The following is a 25,988-nucleotide window of genomic DNA, read 5'->3' as shown; positions in this document are numbered from 1 at the left end:
TGATTGCTCAACTTTAATAGATTTGGTATATGCAAATAGACATATGATTAGTATCTCGGTTGAATAGGCCGAAGCTGCTTGTGCATGATACATTATGTGTTGTGGATTGCTGCATTACCCTCTTTAAGAGCTCCAGCAATATCTTGAAGTGCCACTTGTATCCCTTCAACTTCTTCATCCTTTGACCTTTTAGCCCTTTTAGATTTAACCTCTTGACTGCGAGTATCTTGTACGTCAAGTGATGTAACTTCATTTTCATTACCAACCTCTTGAGCACTCTCTAAGGTCACATCAATGGTTTCTATTGACTCAGATTCACAAGGCAATGACCTTTTGTTTCTAATGTCTTTGGCAGTTTCAGCATGCTGTCCAGTGGCTCTGTCTCCTCCACACACGATCATCAACTTGTCATAATTGGGAATAGACTTTCCCATCCACTCTTTTGCTTCAGGCTTAGCCTATACAATAATAATTGTTGAACAAATATTTTTAAGCAAATACATGAAAGAGATAAAAACAAGAAAAGTTCATAATATACCTCAATTAGCTTTTGCCAAACTTCAGGCTCAGCGCACCATTGTTTTGTAATTGGGTCCCAAGCAAATCCACTCAACCCATTCTTGAACAAGTCATAACACTTGGAAAAACGTCTTTTTACTATTTTCCAGCGACTCTTAATCTTTTCTTTCTCAAATGAGCGTCCAAATTTTTGTTGCAACTCCTTTATGATGGTTTCATATGCTTTGGATGTAAAGGAGCCACTAACTTTATTTCCATCGTTCTGTTGATGCAAAAAAGCATCAATAAGAGCATCATCCATCTCTTGTGTCCATATTTCTCGCTTAGTCTTCGACTTAGACATGATTCCTAAATACAATTTTAGCAATGTAGCAATTGAACATTAAGCATATGCAAAATTCAGTATTAAGTAGAATCAATGTCTCACAATCACAAAATTGATAATAATAGAACAATATAAAATGGGTAACAGATCTATTCATGATAATACACCCGCAACTACAAAACAGCAATTCATTAAGTCAAAAAGTACATAATAATCCTAATCATGATCTATAAGCTCTCCACATAGCATCAGCAATAGAATTTCTTAAATTTTCTCCTAAACGAGTATGTTCTTCATCCTCATCCTCGTCTATATGGATATCTCCATGTTGTTCAGATACTCTTTGGTCAAAAATCTCTTCATCCACCTCAGCAACCAACTCTTCATCAGGGTCGACCATCATCAAATAATTGTGCAAAATGCAACATGCTATGATAATCTTGTTTTGTGTCTTGATTCCATAAGTTGGTTCTGTGCCGCTAGCAATAATAGGAAACCTTTTTTTCAAAAGCCCAAAAGCCCTTTCAACAGCATTACGTAAGGACGAATGGCGATGGTTAAATAATTCTTAAGGTGTTCGAGGTAGGTTTCTTGAGGAAAATTCTTTCAAGTGATAGCGGGTTGATCTGTAAGGTGTGATCAACCCCTTTCTCAACATGAATCCAGCATCAAGGAGATAATATTTACCTATTAAATTTTTTTTGCTAAGTTATATGTAATGAAACAAGAGGAAAATTATAGAAAAAAAATTACTAATTACCTTTAGGTATTCTAAGTTTATCTGTTCTGCGTAGTGCATCTTTTAGTATCCTTGAATCCGAAGCAGTGCCCTCCCATCCAGGCAGAACATAAGTAAATCTTAGGTCAAATGAACAGGCAGCCAAAACATTTTGTGTTGGAAAATCTTTTCTTCCACGATATTTTGAGGCTTCATTCAATGGAACTTTGACACGAACATGTGTACAATCAATTGCCCCGACACAATCCTGGCATTATTGTTATTATCATCAATATATTTTTAACTAAACATGTTTTTAAATCTAAATATGAAAACAATTTTTTACTTTAAAAAATGGGTTAAACTGGTTGCTTCCCATAATTTCCATTGGAATTTGTGAGCCATCTGGTTGTTTAAGATATTTGTCTTCTAACTCCACTATTGATCGAAGGACATGATGAAAATGCCGACTAGTGGTCTCACCAGAGCGTCGAAACCAGAATTGAACCTCTCGATTTCTAACATTATGTGTTAGAATATAGAGGGTTTTGGCAACTTGTTCCTCTATATTTACCCGTTGGGTTGATTGGAGACCACCTTCTCGTTCTAACATTGCACACAAGTCCAAAAAAGCTATAGGCCCCATTCTTATTATCTTTCGACCTTCACTACTAGTAACTCGCTTCATTATTTTTTCTCGTGCTCTCTCCTTCTCCAAAATCAACATACGATCAGGTATCCTACTTTGAGAATGAATTCTAAGCATGTAGTAATAAACTACAAGGCATATGACATGAATAATAGCCATTCGACGTCTTTCTCTCCATATAAACAATGCACGATTTTTCTTTTCTCCTGGATTATCCATCTTTTCTCCTGGATTATCCATATAAACAATGCAAGGTTTTACTAGTTTGTGCTAATTAAGGGGATTTATAAAATTAATGGGTATTATAAAAAAATAACTGTAATGTTGTCCAATTCCTTAAATCAGTGTAACCTGAATAAAAAAAAAAAAAAAAAACTATACTCGTTCATTGTAGAGTCTAATTTTGTGATACTAACATATGTTTTCTCTCCATATAAACAATGAAGATTGTGTCCAAATGAAGCTTTCTGGAAATTTTACACCAAGCAAGCTATGTAAAATACATTTTGTCAAATCAATGTGGTATGGAATTATTTTTAATAACCATATTCTGGCATTATAATAAGAAATATATGAGAACTCCATTACATTACAATCTTTGCATTATAAAAACCAAGCCAAAAGACGGATACATAAAAAACACACTAAAATCTAGAACTCCATGCACGCCAAAGGGATAGCAACATTTAGTCAACAACTATAATAAAACAACACAACAATATATGAGAAATCTATATATACATTCGGCAAAATAATATCAACTACCAAGATTCATTTTGGCAGGTTATAATCAATGCTAATACAAAGCTATAAGCACTAGCAACATACAAAATAAGACTTCGTTGAAGGGTATAAAGGATTAAACTACTTTTAATAAGAAATAAAAATTTTAATAGCAGATACTACTATATATGAAACTTAAAAGATAGAGTTTTTTAATAGCATGAACTCAACATAACAAAGTAGCATTGCATAATGATGTAATGTAACAATAGTGAACTTTGCAAGCATTCCATACTAGTTTGGCTTCGCTGAAAAAGTCTCAATAAGCACAGACTAATCTGCAACATATATCAATCTCCAAAACACAAACCCAACTTTGGGAAGAAGAATAACCATATTACCCACATACGTGGAGAAGAACTACCGTATTAATCTCTCAACATTTCTTAAAACAGAAAACTTACCGTTGTAGCTTCCATACCGCTGAATATTTCGTAAAAAAAACTTTTGCCAGAATTACAAATCTAGCAACATGCAACCAAATCGGCGATTGAGATCGAAATCAGAAAATGAAGAGAAGAGAGGGAGAGACATACCGAGAAAGAGGGAAAGTGAAACCCTAGCCAAGCAACCAGGGAGAGAGAGAAACGGTAAGAGAGAGAAGATGTTCTAACTTTAATAGGAAGGGTAAAATAGTAATTTCGAACAGTTTACCTCTTAAACCCCTTGAAATGGAGGAACTTAAATTTTAGGAAGAAGGGAGATTTTGTAGGGTTTAGTAAAAACCCTCAAATCCTTCCCCTCCTTTTTTTAAACTCCCAAACAAGGGGAAGATTTCCTAAAACCTTTCCTTCCCCTCCCTTCCCCTCCTAAAACCATCTCCCAAACAGAGCCTAAAACAAATCCAAGACATTGTACGATAATCATATTTCTGCAGCAGCTAATACAGTGATATTACAAGTTGCACACCCACAGTCCAGATGGATATACAAGCCAAACCGGCCTGTGCCTAAGAAGTTGAACAAAGCTGACCTGAATGCAAATGCACGTGCTTGGCATCATTTCATTAATAGCAACATCTTTCCTTCCACCAATTATGCTAATGTCAACATTGAGCGTGCAATATTGATAGTGTGCTCCTTAATGATGGCAATTTGAATATTGGTGCTATCCTCTCTGATGGGATCCTCCACAACATCACTAATGTAAGGAAAGAGGGGCGCTTAAGTCACAGTTCACTTATCACACAACTTTGCATCAGGGCAGGTGTTAGGATTAATTCCGAAGACATTCCAGATATTGAGTTAGAACCTGAAATTAACTTGGAGGATATGGTACATTGGATTGAAGAATCAAAGAAGCATGTGCTTTTGAGGAGTTCCTTGCATCCACCACCGGCACAGTCATCTGATATTCCTTGCACTTCACAGGGACAACCCTCTACTCCACTACTAGCGGATTCACCAGTTATTCTCGAGTTCCAGCGACAGGTACATTATAATACAAAGATGTGTGAGTCCATCTGTGAAAAGTTGAGCATTGACATTATTGGATGGCGGCCAGAAACACATTTGGTACCAATTGCAGGAGTGGCAGCCGATTAGACAGCAGCAGAGGACATTTCAGTTGATTATGAGCAGACCCATGACTAAGGACCTACCACTTCACCACTATCTCTTTTGTCTTTACTTTTTCTAGACTTTTAGTTTCTTTTACTTTATTTTGGTACTGTATTGAGATGTAACTCACATTTTGATACTTCCTGTCGATATTATCATGCTATTTTGTTTGATGTATATTGTATTCTGAGTACGTGTTTTGACTGAGGAATAGACACACTCAATAGGAATTTTCAAATATTTGGGAGATAACTCAATTCTTTTGATTTTTTTTATTTTTTTTTAGTTTTCTTTTCTTATTCTATTGGTTGCTGAATGTTTTTCCAAGTTAGTATGAGCTAAGTTGGTTAATAAATCTGAATAGACTCTAGGAGGCACAAGTGACTTTGTGAGAATTCACAATGATTTTTTTGTCATAACATTGCATTGAATCTCATTTTGGAGAATATGATTTCTCGTTTGAATGATTTCCCTTGGAGAATTTTTGGATGATATTTTGATTGGAAAATAAGGATAGTATTCTAGTTTGGTTCCACAACATGCGAGGTTTGAGTCTAAACAATTTAAATTTCTTCTTGAGAGACCTTTCTTTAGTAGAACTCTAGAACTTGTTCTATTTCTCTCTTGCTGCATGCATAGATTGGGAAGACAAGGACATTTTATTCTATATAACCACTTCTTCAAATAGAGCACCTGATAAATTTTCCATTGCTAATCCCTTTGAGCCTAAGACTTATTTTTCTTTTATTTACCCACCTTGTTACTTAATCCTTATCTTTAAATGTCCCACCTTTGAATGAGATTGAAAAACTTATCAAAATTTTAAGGTGAAACTATTATGAATAGTGTTAAGTAATGAGAAGAGGGGAAAAGTGCTCAGAGTGAGGAAGAAAAATATAAAATAAAGCTGCAAAGTAAGGAAGAAAACGCAATTTTTATTTTTTTTATTAAGTTTCTAAAGATGCTGCAATTAAGAAAATAAGAAAGTGGTGGAAATGAGAAAAGTATGAAGTTAGAAAAGAGAAAAGGTAGTGAAAGAATGTATCTGAATTGACTGATTTTATATTGGATAATGTGTTTCAATCTCATATAAGAAATTTAGCTACTTCCCAAATATTTTTACCCTCATAACAGGTCGTGTTACAACCTCAAAAAGACATTTTAATCAATTTGTACATGTTGTCTATGTTCCTCATCTTTAGGAACTTGAGAATAGGATAAAACCTATAGTATTGCTATTACACTGATGAATTGAGTGATCTTACCCCAAACACTTGAGTAATGAGTGTATTAATTATTTAGTAAGGGGTACTAAAGTTATATTCTATTCCTACTAAAAATTGAAATTATTATTGAAAGTTCTAAAAAATCGGAAGTCACTTATGCTTAGCATAGTATTCTCATGAGCATATGCTCTAAACTACTGGTTTGAGGCAATGTTATGCTTGAATTTCATGTATTTATCTCTCAAGGTAAACTTCGTGCTTCATATTGTTTATTCTTGTTTATTGCCGAGGACAACAATCTCCAAACCTAAGAATTGTTGATAAGCCCTTAATCCACTATGTATTAAGGGCCAAATTGAGCAAATAACTATAAATTCAGCCAAAATACATGAAAAGTGTAATTTAATTGCTGATTTATTCTCAGAAATACTTTCATGAAATTATTGTTTTTTGTAGGAATTTTTGTGATTGAAAAATACCAAGATTAGAAAGCTCAAATAGCAAGAGAAACAAGAAGCAACGCAAAAGTCAAACTCTTTCTGGGTGCTTTAAGATTACAAGTGTGGCACTTTTAGCGCCAACTTCTCTCTCATTATGGCACTAAAAGCGCCAATCTCAAATGCCCTCTGATTGTTCACGCCAAAGGAGCCATTGCTTCCCACAAGATAGCACTTCAAGCTCCAAGCTTTCTACTTTTGGTTTTCACGTGCCACTATTGCCACATCTTCAAATTTAAATTAATTTTAATTTTTTAATCACAAATATGGTTGAAGATTTAAATTGAAGATTTAATTACAGATTTGATTGGAGATTTTAAAGGAAAGTTTCTCTTCAATATAAAAGAGAAAATTTTTGGACACAAGATTCATTCTTTCACGCACGAAGGAAGAACGCAGAGATAAGAGAATTGAGGAAGAGAGAAGGTAAGTAGATTGAAGAAATGATTGAAGCTTAGCAATGTAGATCAACTATTCTTCTTCTCTCCATGATTTCTTCTATTTTCTATTAACCTTTTGTTTTGTTTAAGCCAACTCTTTTGTAGTTAGGGATATGGATCCGACGTGAATCCTTATTTTGAGTTAATTTCTTTATTAATAAATTGTCTCTAATTGTTGTGTTTATCTTGAATTTCATGTTAAAAATATTTTATGAATTGATCATTCATTTAAGAATAGAGAGGATTATGATTCACAATAGACATATTGGGATCTTAGTCTCGATAAGGGTAAACACCAATTTTTACATGATCTAGATATAGGCTTGTAAGAATTTCGAACTTTGGAATTCATCGTGCTTAAAGCTTAATCAAAAAAAAAAAATTCTAAGACATTAGGGTCCCAATTGGGTTAAAGCTCTAAAAAATTAGGATTTAACTAATTAAATTTAGATGATGAATTGTTCGAATTAATTTTAGATAAGATATTAATAAATTGAATTAATTAATTTAAGGAGGATCGGAAGTGAAATAGCTATAGTTTCGTCATTGATTTCTCAAATCCAATTTTAATTCTCTGAGTTTTTATCTAAAGTTTATTTTAATTGCAATTGTCTTTATTTTAATTTTCATAATTGAAAATTACTCTTCCAACTCATTGTGATTTGTCCAAATTAAGAGAAATAATGAGAATAGTGATTGTATATTTAATCCTCGTGGGAACGATAACTTTGCTCATTCTTTATTACTTGTACGATCTGTATACTTGCCGTGATCGCAACATTTAACACGATGAATTTCATCTCCATTATTTCCTGTTAATACTATGTCATCGACATATATGAGGAAGGCAGTGAAAGAATTATTTTGTTTTCTTACCAACAATAAATGGTCTGCTTCAGATTGAACATATCCCGAAGAAAAGAGTGAAATGGTAAGTTTAACATTCCATTGTCTGCTAGCTTGTTTAAGGCCATATAGGGAACGTTGTAGTTTACAAACTTGATTTGATTTTTCAGAGTGAAGCCTTGGGGGAGTACCATGTATACATTTTCATGTAAGTCTCCATGTAAAAATGCATTATTCACATCTAGTTGCTATAGTGTCCATCCTTTCGTTGTGGCAATGGAGAGGAGTATTCTGACAGTAGTGAGTTTCACATCTGGAGAGAATGTGTCAAGGTAGTCGAAGCCTTCAACTTGATTGTAGCCTTTGGCTATCAATCTCGCCTTGTAACGTTCTATTGAACCATCTGCCTTGTGTTTTACTTTATAAACCCACATGCATCCAATGGGTGTGGTATTGGGAATCCAATGGGTGTGGTATTGGGAGGGAGATCAACAATGGACCATGTCTGTTTTTTTTTTTTTTCTAGAGCTGTTACTTCATCACGCATGGCTTTCCTCCAACATTCGTGCTTAGAAGCTTGGGAGTATGACTTTGGTTCAGTACAAGAAGTAACATTGAGGCAAAAGTTCTTATAGGCAAAAGAACATTGGTTATAAGATAATACATCAAAAAGTGGGTAAGAAGTAGAAAGAGAAGAACCTGAGACTGCATTGGTGTCAGAAGCAATTGATAGAGACACGAAAATCCTGCAAATATTTCAGTGCAATATGAGGTATGGGCGAACGTCTGAGTTGGATATTTTGAGGTTGTTGAAGGTTGACTTCTGGTATTAAATCTTGAGGAACGATTGGATATAGTGTAGTGGGAGTAATGGGCTGAGGTGTGGGAGCTGAAAAATCAGTATCATAGGTAGGAATATGTTCAGGGATTTCTGTATGTTCTGGAACTGGATTAGATGAAGGATTAGATGCAGCGATGAAAGGAAAAGAATTTTCATAAAAGATGACATTTCTGGATATTGCAATACTGCGATTGGAAAGATTAAACAAGATACAAACGTCTAGTATTGGCGGAAATAGTAAAACTAACACAACAAATCCATGCAGTGGCTGAAGCTAAATATTTACACGTGCATAAATACATTGTAACTGATATATTAATCAATAATCCCAAAAATAAAATCCTGCTTCGTACAAGTAATGTGTGTCAAAATTCTCTTCTCCGTTCATCTAACAATCAATACTTATTCATATAATTACAGCTGACGACATCCGTCTTAGAAAATACAAACTACAAAGAATAAAACAGGCCCCCCCAAAATAAAATAAAAACACTGAAACAGGGAGCAATATTTAGAAGGAAAAAAGAATACACTTTGCCCATCACTAAAATGTCACTGTTCAAGCGGCTTTTCAAGATTAGTGTCTTCCTGATCTGTCTGGGAAGTAGGGTCTTTGTTCACCTCTTCAACACTGATGGCTTCAGATTCTTTGGCATCAGATGTTTCTCCATTTTCCATTTTTGGCAGTACACCATTCTCAGCCACGCTCTTGGCTTCTCCATTATTCACTGGTTTTGGGAGTTCTCTTGCAGAGGAGGCCTCTAACAGGCGGCTGATTCCATCATACACATTCTTAGCATCCATAACAAGAGCTGCTCCACCAGTATAGCAACGCCCAAAACACTTTGCACAATGAGGATAAGCAACCTATAGAACGAATTTTAAGGTATTCAGTAATCAGTACAAAGAAAGCCACTTGGATTGAACTAATGGTAAGGAACTTAGGTAGCTTGAATAAAATCATAACCTCGAGACCACCATTATACCAAAAAAAGTAATCAGAATATAGAGTAATTCCTCAACAACTGCAGATCAGCAGCTACAATTAGAAACAGTACTCAAGTTGTATATGAGTTATAAAATACCTCAATAAATGCCCGGCAGAGTGAGAGGAAAAGTCCTGATTCGTTAGCTCTGAGCACCCGAGTTGTGTTGTACAGTAACAATGAATCAGAAACAGCCTGTAATCCCTTAACCAATTCTCGGACAAGGACGTGTTTTAGGCTTATTGGGGCACACGGACGTAGCTCATTCATTGCTGCAGATACACCTGCAGCCAACAAATGGACATCAATGCAAATGGATGAAGTGTTTAGAATAGTGCAAAGAAGAATAAGGAATAAAGCATACATTAAAGCATTATGCCATCACATGATTATTAGCACCCATTTAAGTTTCATCAAATGTCTGGCCTAATCACCGTAAGATAATTGAGCTTCCCAATTAGCCTTCGATAACGACCAGGATCAGATAACAGCTCCCCCTGTTCGGGCAATAACTTGACATTTGGATCCATGGGTGTATCGACTGGTTTACACCCCAACATACCAGTCTCTTCTAGGATATCTAAAGCATACTTCATTTGACAGATAGAAATGTCCTGTCTGGATTGTGCCACCTCAATTCCCAAGAAGTAACGCAGCTTCCCAAGGTCCTTTGTTTGAAATTGACTGAATAAATACTATTTTAACTGATGAATTCCAGCTTGATCACTTCCAGTGAGAATGATGTCATCAACATAGACTAGCAAATAGATGCACTTATCAGGAGATGTGATCCTATAAAACACAGAATGGTCAACTTTACTGCGGATTAAACCAAAAGCCTGAACAACAGAATTGAAGCGACTGAACCATGCTCGAGGAGACTGCTTGAGACCATATAAGGATTTACGAAGTCGACACAGTTTTACGACACTGATAGGTGAGAAATGGACGGTCCTCAGGTATGGAAGCAATAGGTTGCTCATCTGGAATAGAGTTACCTGCAACTGGCAAAGATAAGTCAATAAAAGGAACAGGAAGAACATAGAGGATAGAGAGGAACATTTGGAAGCAACAAGTTATAAGGAATGTCATTATTAAGCACAGATGAAGACATACGGTTGATGAGAAAACAAGAGGCAAGAACTGCATCAGCCCAGAAGTGAAGAGGAACATGCATGTGAATAAGAAGAGTCCGTGCAGTTTCAATGAGATGTCTATTTTTACGTTCAGCTACTCCATTTTGTTGTGGAGTGTGAGGACAAGTAGTTTGGTGTAAAGTACCCTGTGTGGCTAAGAAATTAGAAAAGTCAATAGAAACATATTCCTTAACTTTATCACTGCGTAAAATACGAATAGAATCACCAAATTGAGTATGAATTTCAGCAGAAAATTTTTGATAAATAGAAAATAACTCAGAACGGTTTTTCATTAAATAAATCCAAGTACAACGTGAAAAATCATCAATAAAGGTAACAAAATACCGAAATCCTAAAACAGACACACTACGACTAGGACCCCAAATATCTGAATGAATAATTGAAAAAGGAGCATCAGCTCGTTTATTGACTCGATTGGCAAAGGAGGAGCGTATGTGCTTCCCTTGCTGACATGACTGACAATCTAAAGTCTGGAGACCGGATAAAAGAGGAACCATCTTCTGCAATTTTGAAAGACTCAGCACAACCAAGTAGAACAGACCCCGTGACTCACGGCCCACTCCAATCGTTTTCCCCGTACCCGGATCCTGCACAGAAACAGAATGGTTTGAGAATGTGACAATACAATTAAGAGAGTTGATCAGTTTACTAACAGAGATTAAGTTATAAGGGATGTCAGGAATGTAATAGACAGATGTCAAGGTCAATGAGGAGGTTGGACAGATTTGTCCAATCCCATGAACAGGGGCTTTAGTGCCATCAACAAGAGTAAAAGAGAGTAAATTATCAGAATAGGTAAGGGATAAAAAGAGTTCCTTATTAACACAAAGGTGATCAGTAGCACCTGAGTCAAATATCCAAGGACCAAGTGATGCAGAATGAGAAACACGAGCAACGGGATTACCAGTTTTTGAAGCAGAGGGCTGAGATTGAGGAGAGGCCTTCCTGAGAAGGATCTGGAGTGTTGCATAGTCTTCAGAGGAGAGAGAGTCTGCACCAGTTGAAGCAGTATCCGATTGAGCTATATTAGCAGCATGAGAGGGTTGCAGGTGAGGATACTTTGTGTAGCAACATTCCTCATAATGACCGAGTTGCTAACAATAATGACAACGAGGTCGATGACCACATCCTCCTGGGTCACGTCCTCCCTGGCCTCTACCACGACCACGACCACCGCCAATGTTCCCGCGAAAGTCAGTACGGGAAACTAGAGCAATGGAATCAACAACAGTAGATGATGCAGAAGCAAATTTCTTATTAAGGTTCAGAAGACGTTGATACATCATTGATAGATCAGGATCCCCACTGGTCAAGATAGTATCCCGACATTATCATATTCTTCGGGAAGACCAAAAAGTGTGGCAACCATAAAGAGACGTTCCACCTGTTTCTGATATGCAGAAGCATCATTAGGGTAAGGCAACATATCCAAATATGCCTGCATCAGAGATCGACTTTTGCCAATATATGTCTCCATCTGGGTGTCAGATGATTTGCGTAGATCCATAAACTGAGACATGATAGAATAGAGCTGCTGAACATCATTAGTGTAGAGGTGTTTTGCTTCCTCCCACACTTCATTGCATGTTTGAAAAAAATAGAAAATATCCAAGACGACTGGATCAATAGACTGCCAAAGGATACTTAGAAGCTGGTTGTCAATCCTTTCCCAATCAGATTTTTCTTCCTTAGGAATATCAGTAGATTTAGTTGTGAGATGGTTCCCATGTCCTTGTCCAAAGAACCAAACTCGAACAGAGGTGGCCCAATTCTTGTAATTAACAGAACCTTCAGCTTTGAAGAGGTAATGGGCCCAACATTGGTGGAGATGATATTAGGGGAACTTTTGGCAGGACGAGAGGGAGAACTGATCTCCGAATCAGCAGGAGAAGATGCTGCCATTGTAATAAATCACAAGGATATACAACGAAGTGAATCGAAACTAACCTGATCGAAAATCAAGAAGAGGTACGCACAAAAAGTGAGACCCACAAAGAACCAACCACAGATTTGGAAAGAGGTGGAGGAGGCGAGCTTCTCTGTCCAAGAACGACCGAAAAAAGCTGCCGGAACAGTGCACACGCACCGGCGCGTGACACGCGCAGAAAAGAAGGGCGGCGCGTGGAGGCGCGTCACTGACGCGATGGTGGTCGGACCTCCACAAAACTGGTCGCCGAGAGGAGAGGGTCTTGATCGCAGGTTTTCTGGGTTGATAACTTGCCGGAAAACCTCTTCGGCGGCCGGAACAGTGACGGACGGTGGTTCCGATGGCGGTCGGAGGTTCTGACGCGTTCGGAAATCACTCAGAAGGGGCTTACAGCCTTAGATGGCTTGCCGGAAGGACGCACGGCAAAGAAAAGATGACTCCTAAGCAGTGGGCTTAGGTTTTAAAGCGAAAACAAAGTTTTTAAACGAAAGCGATGGTTCCCAGAACAAAAGAACTTTGATACCAACTTGAATGTAAAATAATATGTTGTGTATTAAGTTAATACAAAGAGTTACAATATATAAAGATCCTAATGGGCTTAAGTGAGAAGCCCAGACCTAATCCAAAAACTAAATAGGAAAAGAATATTTACAGATATGGAAGTAATCTATACAGAGGAAGGATATTTTGACTACCAAAAATTTCCACTACCACCTTACTACCTATCTAATCACCATTGGATTAACATTTTTTCTCTCTTCAAAAACTTTTTAACATTTTCTCTCTTTAATCCAATGGTGATTTGATAGGTAGTAAGGTGGTAGTGGACATTTTTGGTAGTCAAAATATCCCCCCTCATCTATACAAATCTAAACCACATCTATATATCTAATATTTCCTATTCTAACACTAATAAATACAATCCTTTGGGAATTGTAAAATAGGGAATGCCTATTGATATGACGTTGTATTTACTAAGTAGGGTATCTTACTGATTCTGTTCTTAAAGGGGCAAAGGAAGCTTCTATTGCTTCATGTTTAAATTCTATCACTTTATTTACTACAACAGGTTCAGGTTTTTCTGGAGACAGAATATCTTCCAATCTCCATTTAACCCACTAGTTATATATATGTGTGTGTATGTGTAATAGGCAAAGGATAATGGACAAGCAATTCCCTGAAGAAATCTAGAAGAAAACCTAGACTTACCATTGATAAAAACAGCAAGAGGTGGATGCTCCATCAGATAAGAGGGTGGAGTGACATCCTCCTGACTTTCTTCACCAACAGTATTTGCAGGAAAACCAACTGCTGGCAGGGGAACCCACCGATGTGAATCCAAAACCAACTGAGAACAAATCAATTTTTTAAACACTACATAAAACTAGGCAACTTGCTGAGGAAAATACAGAAAAAGAGGTCTCCAGAAGTTAACTTGTCAGTGTAAATGAAAATGATCAATGCATAAAATCAATTTCAGGTAACTAGTATGTAAAATTTACCTGAAAATTCTCTACTGCGGTACTCATATTTTTTGAAAATAAGTTGAGAACTGCTCTGTAAAGAAACCATCCTATATATTACAAAAATGCTTCAAGTACAATTTAATCTAATAGATCATTAAAGGAACATATATTACTCCTCAAAAAGTGATGGGAGCAAGCCTCGAAAATCTAGTCCAACCCAACCAAGTCCCATAGCACAGTACTGTTAAACAAAAAAAAAAAGTATAAAAATGTTAATGTAGGTTCTTCCTGCAGCATAGGTCAAAACATATATCAAAATGCATTTTTGCCAGACAAAGTAGGACTTGCAGGCAGGCCAAGTCTTAAGTTTTTTCTTTTCTTTTCTTTTTACCTATTTTTCCATGGGGAGGAGGGTTGCTAAAAATTAATATTATGAAAGAAGCTCACCATGCACTGATCTAAAATATTTGACAGTGATCCACCTTCAGTTATTTTTGGAAGCATAACTTTCAGAATTTGTAGGAGTGAGGTAATTTGGTGCATAGCCCAACTAAAAAGAAGTCCACCATCATAATTTCCCTCATTTACTGATGTGTCGTCAGCAAATATTGCTCGGTATTGATTAACAACGTCAAAAAGATGCATTCTATGACAATTAATCATCCCTTTCAAGTACTCATATGGGTTTGCCTGGTCCAGATCTTCAAGTATGGCGGTAAGCCATGCCTCTCGGCATCTTAAGAACTGACAATAAATATCTGTCTAAGTCAAATGGAAGCAGGAGAAAAAAGAAAAAAGAAAAAAAAGAGTACAACAGAGCTGCGACCGAACTGAAAATTTCAAGGTAAAAAACAAGCAACAAGGGAAAAGGAAGATTGCACGGAAAACAAAATCATTGAACTCACCAGCAAACGCATTCCATACTCACTAAATACTCCTATTCTCCGTAAATATCCAATAATGCGAAGGCACTCGGGTAACTAGCAAAAGAAGATAAATAAATAAATAAGAAAGAAAATATCCACCTAGTTTTCCAGATGAATCAAGTGGCATTTGTTCATATATTTTTTATAATCATAATATGAACCTGAATATTTGAGCGAAGTTTCTGAAGAAGCTGAGAAAGAAGTGATTGGGTAGTCTGCCTAACTTCTGTAGCCAATGCTTGAATAACTGTTAGCCTTCACAAGGGGAAAAGCATTTAGTAACAAGGAAGCAATAAATTATAAGTAAGCCTTTCCTTAGAAAACTAAAGGGAAAATAACCTCTATTCAAAGCTAAATTACATGTTAATTAGCATGAAAGAGGCGCATCAACTTACTTTGGATGCATTGTTGAAAGTTTAGCAACAAATGCTTCCAAATCTAGGGCTTCATCATAATTCCCATTCCGTACACATCTGCAGAAACATAGGAATGATGTGTTTGTCATACGGCATGTGAGACCATTAGTACATCAAAATTTGACAACTAACAAGTGTAACTAAATATTTATCTCTTTTAACTTACGTGTCCATAAGTTGAGGAATTTCTAGCAAGTCAAGCAATGTACTGTGATTGGCTAGCATTGTATGGTTCATCTTCCTCTTCTCCAAAATCTGTTCCGCTGATTCTATGAACGCAGTGCAACCAGATGTCAACTTTGGGATCTCATTTATCTGCGACAAAGGAGATTAACGCCCAAATGACAGTTAGTTAGTTAGAAGTCATAACTGAATTAGAAAAGAGAGGGAGAGATGGCAGGGCATAAATAGCGGAAGGGAAAATAATAAGGGTTAGACTGGATTTAGAGTATAGGTTGGGTGGGAGAGACAGGACTCCAGTTTCATGGAGCTGAAAGAGAATCATCTCTGCTATTTTTTGTTTCTAAACTTTTCCTCTTTGTTTTGCAATCATCTTGCTTCAGTTTTTGGAAGAGGAATGATTTTCCATCCAAATTCTATTCGTTTCTATACGTCCTTTACTTTTTTAGTCCAGTTTTATTAGATACCTCCATAAAAACAACATGTGCTTTGCACTTATTTGAAGCCAATCGCCTAATCTTATCCCAAATCAGCTATCAAATGAAATGTTCCTAAAAAATAAGAACTCTATGCACTAAATAGTAGCATGGATTACAAAATTAACATAAAAATTTATCTTTACTCCTACAATAACACTAGAGCTACCAAAAGTTGGTCCAAGGACCTACGTCACACTGCCAGCATCACCACAAAGGAAGAATCATGTATTCCATAAAGAGATAGAAGAATGAATTCTGTTAATCATGACATTTTACTTCAACAAAATTACCAGGAAGTTCCAGAACTTGGTTTTTGACACAGCACCACAGTCAATTGATCCATGAAATGAACCCCACCTAACGGTATATTACTTTGGCTGTTGTTGTAGTTCCCACTTCCAATTCTAAGAACTTTATATATTCTACGAATTAAAGTCCAAAGAAATCAACTGCATACTCTTCTAAAGAGCTACATTGTTACAAGAAGGGTTTCACGTAGAGAGAAGCAGCACTCTGAGATACTGAAGGACTTTGTAGCTTAAGCTGCCACGTCAATTAGTCACATGAATATTGTAAGATAGAAGCAATAGCGTGAAAGTAGGAAAGTTGTTAGGTTCAGTTACGTGAATTAGTTGCAGGAGTAGTAATAAGGCTGATGTATATAAGGAGCCAACGTTTATCACAAGGTGTATCTGAATAATAAAGTTATCGTTCGTTTTTCAGTTTCTCTCTTTTATCCTTTATAGATTCTTGAATCTGTAACATTGAGCTACAAAGTCCTTCAGTATCCCAGAGTGCTGCTTCTCTATAAGTGAAACCCTTCTTGTAACATACATTCACGTAGAATGCTTGCAACATGGGCAAATATGTATCCATATTGTCCTCTCCATAATTAAAAAAAACCTGGAACCGTCACAGCGAGCACTCTGACATGTCTGTTGGGGGGCGTTTGGTACACGAGAAATTTTTTTTAATCCAGAAAATAATTATTACTGGAATATAGAGGGAAATATATTTTACTGGAATGTTACTAAAATGCTGTTTGGTAGGATCAAATTTACCCAGAAAATTATGAATAAATTTACTGAGAGTGTGTTTGGTTGGTTGTAATATATTTGTGAGAATGTGAGGTTATTTTACGAAAATAACCTTAGCCATACGTTAGGTTTGAAATATTATATTTGGCCTCTATTCGATGAAAATGACGAACATACCTTTTACCTTTTTCGAAGACTATATCAACAGATCGTATACATTGAGGGGGCAATTTAGTAAACATTTTTGCGCTTTAAATTTGGCTTCCCCAGACACTCAATAATTCCACCAATTCTATAAATCTCTAATTTGACAAACAGTACCAAAGTTAACACACAAAACCATTTTCCCAGAATACGCAACATTCTTTGTTCCCCTACCATGCTTTCCCGAGTTTTCAAATAAAAGTCGCGCACCAAACGCCTTGTTGGTTCATTAAGAATTATCTTATTAGTATACAGTTTCATTTATGTGCGCCTTCATCAATTTGCAGGTATAAGTGAATATAGTAAAATAAAACTGAGGATAATTTTCCAGTTCTGACAACTTAACAAAACTGTTACGCACCAATTTCACCACCTATCTTTTCATATATATAGTGCTTGAGCTCCTAAAAATCAAACTCATAACCCAAATTGCATTATGACACCTAAAAAAGTACTATCTAGACCAATTACTGACTCAATGCAACAAAATGATATTTCCAACATAATTATTATATGTGAATTTCATTATGAGATTTGCAAATCTATAAACAAAAAGACATTACACGAACACAGAGGGGAAATTGAAATGAAAAGAAAGAAAGAATACCATAGATTCAAGATGCTTGTCAATAGAGGAAACTTCCTGACGAATAGCAAGCAAGGCGTCGGCGGCAGCAATAAATGATCGGTAATTACCGACGGCGACCTCTTGCATTTGCCGGCGAATCCTATCGGCATCGACACGAAGCAGTTCAGGTTCCTTGTGAAGGCGATCAAGAGTGAAGGAGAGGAGTTCGGAGACATAGGGTTGCTGTGAATCTGAGGCCAGAGGAAGAGGAAGAACGATCTCCGCTGAAGCACCTTCTGAGGACTCCATTTTTGTCCTCTTTGTTGGGTATTGGTTCTGCAAATCGCAATGCTTCCACTCCTAGATCTAGTACTCCAAGCAAATGAATGCTTGTAATTGAATATTTTGACTAAATACCTTTTTCGTTACTAGCAAATTTTATTGTGATGGTTTTATTTACTAGCAAATAAAAATGTTGTTTCTGGTCCATTTTGAAGAATTTAAAGTCGATCCATTTAAGTTCGGTTAAGAAATTTAATAGGTCTTGAATTTTTTAAGATTACGAAACCCTTTTTTATTTGTTAGGAAGTAAAGCGAGTATCGTAAAATTTGCTGAGGATCAGAAAGGATATTTACTCAAATATTTATTTATTTCATATATGATGAGTTAATATTTTTTTTAAGCCATGACCAGTGAATTTCTTAAATAATGTAATAATAAATTTATTTATTTTTTTGTAAGAGAAAGATTATATCATACCAACATGTTTTGTTTCTTATTTATGGAATTTACCTTAGGGGTGATAAATGAGCCAGGGGCCTTTCAGGAGCTCGGCTCGTGAAGGCTCATGCTTACATGCCTAATATTGGTTGTTGGAACCATGCCTGGACTTGTTTAAAAGTTCGTTTAGTAAAAAGGCCTCAGGCTTCAATTCAAAAGCTCGGCCTTGGAGCCTCTCAGGCTGGCCTAGTATATTAATTTTTATTTTTATTTTATTTTTTATACTATTTGTAATAGCCATCTCTCCTCTCAATCCATTTCACTCCTATTTTATTAGTTAAACAGACTTTTTGAATGATTTTGTTCTATATTATGTTGTTTCGATATACATTGAATTTATGAATATTTATGGAATTACTAGTGTTGTGTATTGTATATTCTGTTTGGATAAATTTTTATTGTCTTATTTTTTTCTAACAGGCTAACAGGCCAAATCAGACTTTTATTTTTTGTAAATAAGGCACGCCACAGGCCGATAATTATATTCGTAACAGGTAACAGGCTTGGTAAGGCCGACACATTTAATCACAGGCTTAGCCTTTTAAGACCAAAGCTCGGCTCGGCTCGACCCGTTAACACCCCTACTGCCTGTGTTATATCAATTTTGGGGCTTTAGGGCATGTTTGGTACATAATATAGGATAAGGGCTGATAGTATAAGGTCTGATTGTATAAGACCTTATTAAATTATAATACCATCCGATATTTGGCATGATATTGTATAAGATAATATCATCTAATGTTTGGTAATACACTGTATAATACTAGATAGGATAAAAAAAATATTTTTGACCAAAATACATTTTAATAATAAATTTATATAATTCTTCCAAATATATCAGATAATATTAGTTTTTATAGAAATATATTAATTTTTATAAAAATAAAAATCTCCAATATTTTAAAAATTTATGTATTGAGAAATGATTATTTTTTAATATATTAATATTAAAATAATATATTAATTCTTGATAATTATATTGATTAAGTTATACATCATTTTGATGTATTAAGGGATTATGATGTATAAGCTTATACTATACGATGGTCACACCAAACAACTAAATATGCCATAATGTCTAGTGTAAGCTTATATTATCAAGTCTTATACATCGTACCAAACAGGCCCTTATTGACTTACATAAATTATGTACTTACAATACTAATATTATCTCAGTTATGCACTATGCAAGAAATTTTGATTTGATTTATAGTTAGAGATATCATTTACTGAGACTGAAAGACCAATATCACAAATATTATATGTTTGTTTGATCCTTTATTGAACAATAATGTATAATTTTTTATTTTTTATATTAAAATATTTAGAATTTATATTATTTTTTTCAACTATTTGAGTATGTTTATAATTTTTTTTAATATAAATTATAGATTTACATATAATCATCCAGTCATGCGGTTCGACCAGTGACCCGATACCTCGGCCGGGTCAATGATTGGACTGATTTTTTTTTTTTTTTTTTTGATAACATGGACTGATTTTAATAACATTGCTTAAAACTCGTGAATAGTTAAAATAGATTAATAGACGATAAAAAACTAAAACAATATAGCTAACGATCAATAACATCTAAAATTCCAAGTCTACAAAACAAGATTCAAAGTCACAATATTTCAAAAATAATAAATACATAATACATTGGAACAATTTGGATTAGATCGGTTTTCACCAACAAAGTCAAAAACTAATCTAATCAAATTAAAATAAGCTTTTTTTATTTTTAATTTTCAATTAATTTGGTTATTTGTTTTTCGATTAGGTCACCGTAATTTGAATCAGTTTATGAACACCGCTAATTCAAAAGTATGACAAGTTGACACGTATATCATTTGTAAGATTTTGTTTTCATTTTGAATAAACTTGAAAAATAAAAAACATGTCCTGAAACTAAGTTAAGGACTCATCAACTGCAAGCCCACACATTAAGTCCAATTACTTATAAGGGATCGCAAGGCCCAAGCGAGTAAAACCATTCATATTGGGTTACGTAAAGGATAACTTCTAGAAGACCCATTTAAATTAGAATTTTAGCTTTATTTTCGTTATCATTTATTTAGATTTAGAATTTAAATTATTTAGATTTAGATTTTATCATATCTTTAGTTGGAATTTTGATCAGTTGCACTGATCTATTTAAAGAGGTTAATATAGAATAAGAAATCATCGAGTATTTTCAGTTAATCTTCTCTCTAATTTCTTCTTGTCCTCCCTTCTAAATTCTGCTTCTTCTTAATCTATTGCTTACAAACAAGCTTTTTAATTTGGAATAAATGCTATAAAATTTGGTCATATAGGATGTGTGTTGCATGGAATTTAGTGATGATTATGATCCACAATAGTTTCAGTTAGAAAAGTACAAATAACAATATAAATGGTTTAGGATTAATGTTGTTAAAATTGATATTTTAAGTAAAATTAGAAGGGGTTAAAAATTCATAAAACTTAAAATCGTGATATAAAAAAAGAGAAAAACTTTTCTCATTTTGTAGGAAAAAATAAGTTATCTCCTACTCAAACAAAAATGTGGAGCCACCATTCCTTTTAAATAATAAAAGATAAAAAAATATTTGACACAAAATTCAATGTGAGTGTAGGAAGTATTCCTTCTCTCCTATAAAAGGAGATAATCATTGCCCATAAAAAAATCAGTAAAAAGATAAAAACATTTGAAATTTTGATGAAAAAAATAGTAAAACATAACATTATAGTCAAAAATTTTAACAACCAACAATGTTTTGGACCATTTAAAAACAATAATACCATAAAAAAAAAAAATTATTTATCCTCTTAAATGACACAACTTATGTTTATCAAAGAAAAATGACATAATTTATATCCTTTCACTCTCACAAAGAGGTAGGACCCACATCTTTATATTTTTTTGTCAATTCTCTATTCTCCTTTATCTATCTCTTTCTCTCACTTAAAATACACAACTTTACATCCTTTAAAATGATACACACTTTTCCTCCATAAAAAAACAACATTATTACTAAATAATACAGCATATCAATAATAAAAAGTTAAAAAACAACTGACTTGTATTTTATTTGACAAATAGTAAAAAGATCTACGATAAACTGAATAAAAACAAAAGCCCATCAACAACTTCGCTAAACTCCTAGTAAAAAGATCTACGAAAAACTGAATAAAAACAAAAGCCCATCATCATGGGCCAACAACTTCGCTATACTCCTAGTAAAAAGATCTACGAAAAACTGAATAAAAACAAAAGCCCATGATGATCATCATGGGCCAACAACTTCGCTAAACTCCTTGTAAGGGACCGAAGAGCCAAAGATAGCCATATGGATCCTGAACCATAACTTCGTTCTTATCCTAAGGAAAATTTAATTATTTCATTTTAATTAAATAATTACGTATTTATTACAGTTTTGGAAATAATTACGGATCTATTGTATAATGTGACGCTCATTTAGTCGTCTCTCATCTGAGGGAAGACGTTCCAATGGGGCGTCTCTCACCTAAGGTTGACACGTGTCATTCTTTTTTCAAAAAAAATAATAATTTAATCATAAAACTTCTGAAAGCCATAACTTTTGATTCGGGTATCAAATTCAGGTAATTCATTTTTTGATTCCACATAACTTTTCGAGATCTACGCAATGACATCTCATTTGATATATTTAATTTCTCAAAAACACAATTTTAATTTACAATAATGGTATTATAAGAGCGGTTAAACCAAGAAGCCTCTGAGTTCTGGGTTTGTGATTTAATATAAAAAAATAAATAAAATTTTGATTTGTGATTTATTTTTTTTTATAATACTTTTTTTTATTATAACAAAAATTTGGTTTGTGATTTAAATTAAAATTAAAAATAAAAATTATTATTAATAAGGAAAACAAAATAAAGATTTGATTTGTGATTTAAACTAAAAAATCAATTTGAAAAATCTGTTAAATAAAGAAAATAATTAAATAAATATTTTAAATCTCTAAGGAGGAAGGATATTATTTTTGAAATTAATGATTAATGCTATAAGTATCTGGGTTATTATTCGTGGTCTAAAATTAATGATGGCTTATGAATGTTTTTCAAAAATAAAATTACCTAAATTAGGCGTGATTGCCTCTTGATTGAAACCCAATTTAGACGTGATTGGTGACATGTCAGGTGTTGACACGTGTCACATTTTTAAACTGAGAAGCCTCTGAGTTCTGCGTTTGTGATTTAATATAAAAAATAAATCAAGATTTGATATGTGATTTAATTTAAAAAATAATTTTTTTTATTTTTATTATAAAAAAAATTTAGTTTGTGATTTAAATTAAAAGTAACAATTTTTATTAATAAGGAAAACAAAATAAAGATTTGATTTGTGATTTAAACTCAAAAATCAATTTCAAAAATCTGTATTAATAAAGAAAATAATTAAATAAATATTCTAAATCTCTAAGGAAGAAGGATTACCTAATTTAAATTATGTTGTGAGAAATAAAATATATCAAATGAGATGTCATTGCGTAGATCTCGAAAATTTATGTGGAATCAAAAAAAGAATTACCTGAATTGGATACCCGAGTCAAAAGTTATGGTATTCAGAAGTTTTATGATTAAATTATTATTTTTTTTTGAAAAAAAATGACACGTGTAAAACCAAATTTTTTTATAATAAAAATAAAAAATTATTTTTTAAATTAAATCAAACATCAAATCTTAATTTATTTTTTATATTAAATCACAAACACAAGACTCATAGGCTTCTGAGTTTAAAAATGTGACACATGTCAACACCTGACATGTCACCAATCACGTTTAAATTGGGTTTCAATCAAGAGGCAATCACGCCTAATTTAAGTAATTTTATTTTTGAAAAACATTAATAAGCCATCATTAATTTCAGACCACGAATAATAACCCAGATGCTTATAGCATTAATCATTAATTTCAAAAATAATATCCTTCCTCCTTAGAGATTTAGAATATTTATTTAATTATTTTCTTTATTTCTACAGATTTTTTAAATTTATTTTTTAGTTTAAATCACAAATCAAATCTTTATTTTGTTCTTCTTATTAATAATAATTGTTACTTTTAATTTAAATCATAAACCAAATTTTTGTTATAGTAAAAAAAAGTATTATAAAAATAAATTAAACCACAAATCAAAATTTTATTTATTTTTTTATAATAAATCACATACCGAGAACTCAAAGGCTTCTTGGTTTAACCGCTCTTATAATACCATTCTTACAAATTAAAATTGTGTTTGTGAGAAATAAAATATATCAAATGAGATGTCATTGCGTAGATCTCGAAAAGTTATGTGGAATCAAAAAAAAATTTACCTGAATTTGATACCCGAGTCAAAAGTTATAGCCTTCAGAAGTTTTATGAATAAATTAAATTTTAATATTATCTATTGCTTTATATGGTATTATATAAAGTAATATCTTTTGATATTTTAAAAATTAATATATTAAAAAAAATTAAAGTGAATTCTATCATAATTTTGTTTTATAACCTAAGACACATTATTTGATGCAATATAAAATTAGTTTTACCCTTTATAATAATACCCGTTTAAAATCTATCTCATAGGCCCACTTTAACCAAAAAAATCTATCCATCAGTCTTCTTATTTTGTATAATAAAATAATATATTTATGATATGATATGAACAATTTAGAGTGATGCAAGAATAATAAATTTTAAATCAAATTTTAATCGTTGATTTTTGTGTGTTTAACAATGGTAACACTTATATCTAACATTAATTAATTAATTATTTTTTAATAAATCATAACCGTTATATTTATAAAAATCAACAGTTAATATTTAATTTAACACTTATTATTCTTGGTTTTTTTACCCTTTTGTCCCTTATTAATTAATTAATAATATTTTTGTCCCTTACCTAGAGCTATCTACCAATCTGCTCTTCTTTAATCGATTAACTTGAAGATTTAATCGATTAAATGATTAAAATTGGAAAAAAATGGTTGACTTGAAGATTTAATCGATTAAATCTTCAAGTTAATCGATTAAATCTCCCAACAGGCAATAAAGGTCAAATCTCCTCCATAAACAAAAGGAGTTGATTGTGAATCTTGAATTTAATGTAATACTTAGCAGAATCTTCAATCAGTTTTCTGTGTATTGGAGGTTATTTGAATTTAATGTAATAGGAGTTGATTGTGATTTGTATTTAATAGGAGCTGATTGCGTTTTGTATTTAATAGGAGCTGATTGCGTTTTGTATCTAATAGGAGTTGATTGTGTTTTGTATTTAATAAGAGCTGATTGCGTTTTATCAAGAGTTGTCAGTTTACGAGTTGGTATCAATGCTTTCACGCTCATTTGGGATATTTAATCGATTAAATATAAGTTTTGATCGATTAAATAAATTAAGAGGGATATTTAATCGATTAAGAGGGATATTTGATCGATTAAATCTTCAAGTCAACCTTTTTTGTCAAATTTGACCATTTAATTGATTAAATCTTCAAGTTTAATAGATTAAAGACGGACAGATTGGTAGATAATTTTTGATAAGGGGAAAATGGTTATTATTTATTTAACGAAGGGTAAAAGGGTCAAAAAGCCTATTATTCTTACACAAGACTAAGTTGATCCTGCCCAATTTATGACATAGATTATTCACATGTTCATATCCTATATCCTATTAAGTTAATATTTAATTTTTAATATGATTTTTTGATTATTTTTATAATTAAAAAAAATTGGATCTTATAATCATATATGTATAGCTTTGATACCAAATGAAGAAGATAATTTTTAACCCATTAGATATGTGAAAAGTTGTTATTTAGTAATTTTGAATGTTTGTTAAAAATTATATTATGTTTTACTGATTGAGAAAATTATATTAGGTTTTACTTTTTTTTTTATTAATTTCATTGCATTTCTTTGTTATTTTTTTATGGGTAAGATTATACTTACAACTTATTTTTATTTACAACTTATTTTTATTTACAATCTATTTTTGTTTACAACCTTTTACAACCATATCTTAACCGTTGATTTCCGTCAATCGCCCTCCCCCCGCGCTTTTTCCACCCTCAGAGAAGTCAATAGCACGTAGGTTAGTCTTTGATTCAGAAATTATCTTCAATAGTGTGTCCCCCTTAATGAAATGGAGTCCCCATAAATATATAAGGAACCACATATGAAAAGCAATGAAATAGAGAGTCATTTTAGGGATCTTCCCCCCTTCTTTGCTGAGAAGGAAACCCAAAAGCAAATTTTAAATAAAAAAACAAATATGCGAAGTATGTATGAGTTTGACTTAGAAAAAGAAATTGGATAGCTCCTTTAGAATTGTTTTTATTTATTGCCTATTTTCCATGAAAAAAATTACTCAGAATGAGGAAGAAAAAGAGAAGGAGGGATCCATATCAAAGAGTCATAACTCATGATGGAGTATTCTTCTTATGACCCTTTGATAGG

At 33.4% G+C, this 25,988-nt stretch overlaps 3 protein-coding genes and 1 pseudogene across 3 annotated transcripts; all 4 read right to left on the bottom strand.

Annotated features, from left to right (window-relative positions):
* Nucleotides 1-92: 92 nt before the first annotated feature.
* LOC133303946 (uncharacterized protein At2g29880-like) lies at nucleotides 93-862 on the bottom strand. The gene is made up of 2 exons (XM_061503919.1): nucleotides 539-862; nucleotides 93-458 (listed from the first exon to the last, which is right to left on the bottom strand). Exons 1-2 carry the CDS (start codon nucleotides 860-862, stop codon nucleotides 93-95), a joined length of 690 nt encoding a protein of 229 aa, XP_061359903.1.
* Nucleotides 863-1,064: 202 nt separating this feature from the next.
* LOC133303945 (uncharacterized) lies at nucleotides 1,065-2,451 on the bottom strand. The gene is made up of 3 exons (XM_061503917.1): nucleotides 1,909-2,451; nucleotides 1,605-1,830; nucleotides 1,065-1,315 (listed from the first exon to the last, which is right to left on the bottom strand). Exons 1-3 carry the CDS (start codon nucleotides 2,449-2,451, stop codon nucleotides 1,065-1,067), a joined length of 1,020 nt encoding a protein of 339 aa, XP_061359901.1.
* A 6,277-nt stretch (nucleotides 2,452-8,728) lies between these two features.
* On the bottom strand, nucleotides 8,729-18,115 carry LOC133303957 (conserved oligomeric Golgi complex subunit 8). Its single transcript, XM_061503929.1, has 11 exons — nucleotides 17,789-18,115; nucleotides 15,448-15,596; nucleotides 15,261-15,338; nucleotides 15,027-15,120; nucleotides 14,845-14,919; nucleotides 14,387-14,683; nucleotides 14,113-14,180; nucleotides 13,976-14,030; nucleotides 13,683-13,821; nucleotides 9,489-9,673; nucleotides 8,729-9,270 (listed from the first exon to the last, which is right to left on the bottom strand). The coding sequence occupies exons 1-11, from the start codon at nucleotides 18,056-18,058 to the stop codon at nucleotides 8,956-8,958; spliced, it is 1,725 nt and encodes a 574-aa protein (XP_061359913.1). The 5' UTR covers nucleotides 18,059-18,115; the 3' UTR covers nucleotides 8,729-8,955.
* Nucleotides 18,116-19,756: 1,641 nt separating this feature from the next.
* Nucleotides 19,757-25,988, bottom strand: part of LOC133303941 (ATP synthase subunit alpha, mitochondrial-like) — an 8,393-nt pseudogene continuing 2,161 nt past the window's right edge.

The sequence above is a fragment of the Gastrolobium bilobum genome, unplaced genomic scaffold (genome assembly GCF_033153095.1).
Source record: "Gastrolobium bilobum isolate Gb01-03AN ecotype WA unplaced genomic scaffold, APGP_CSIRO_Gbil_v1 utg19567, whole genome shotgun sequence".
NCBI classification, from domain to species: Eukaryota; Viridiplantae; Streptophyta; class Magnoliopsida; order Fabales; family Fabaceae; genus Gastrolobium; species Gastrolobium bilobum.
The sequence above is the reverse complement of the archived record's forward strand: the minus strand, read 5'-3'. Positions and strand labels throughout refer to the sequence as shown.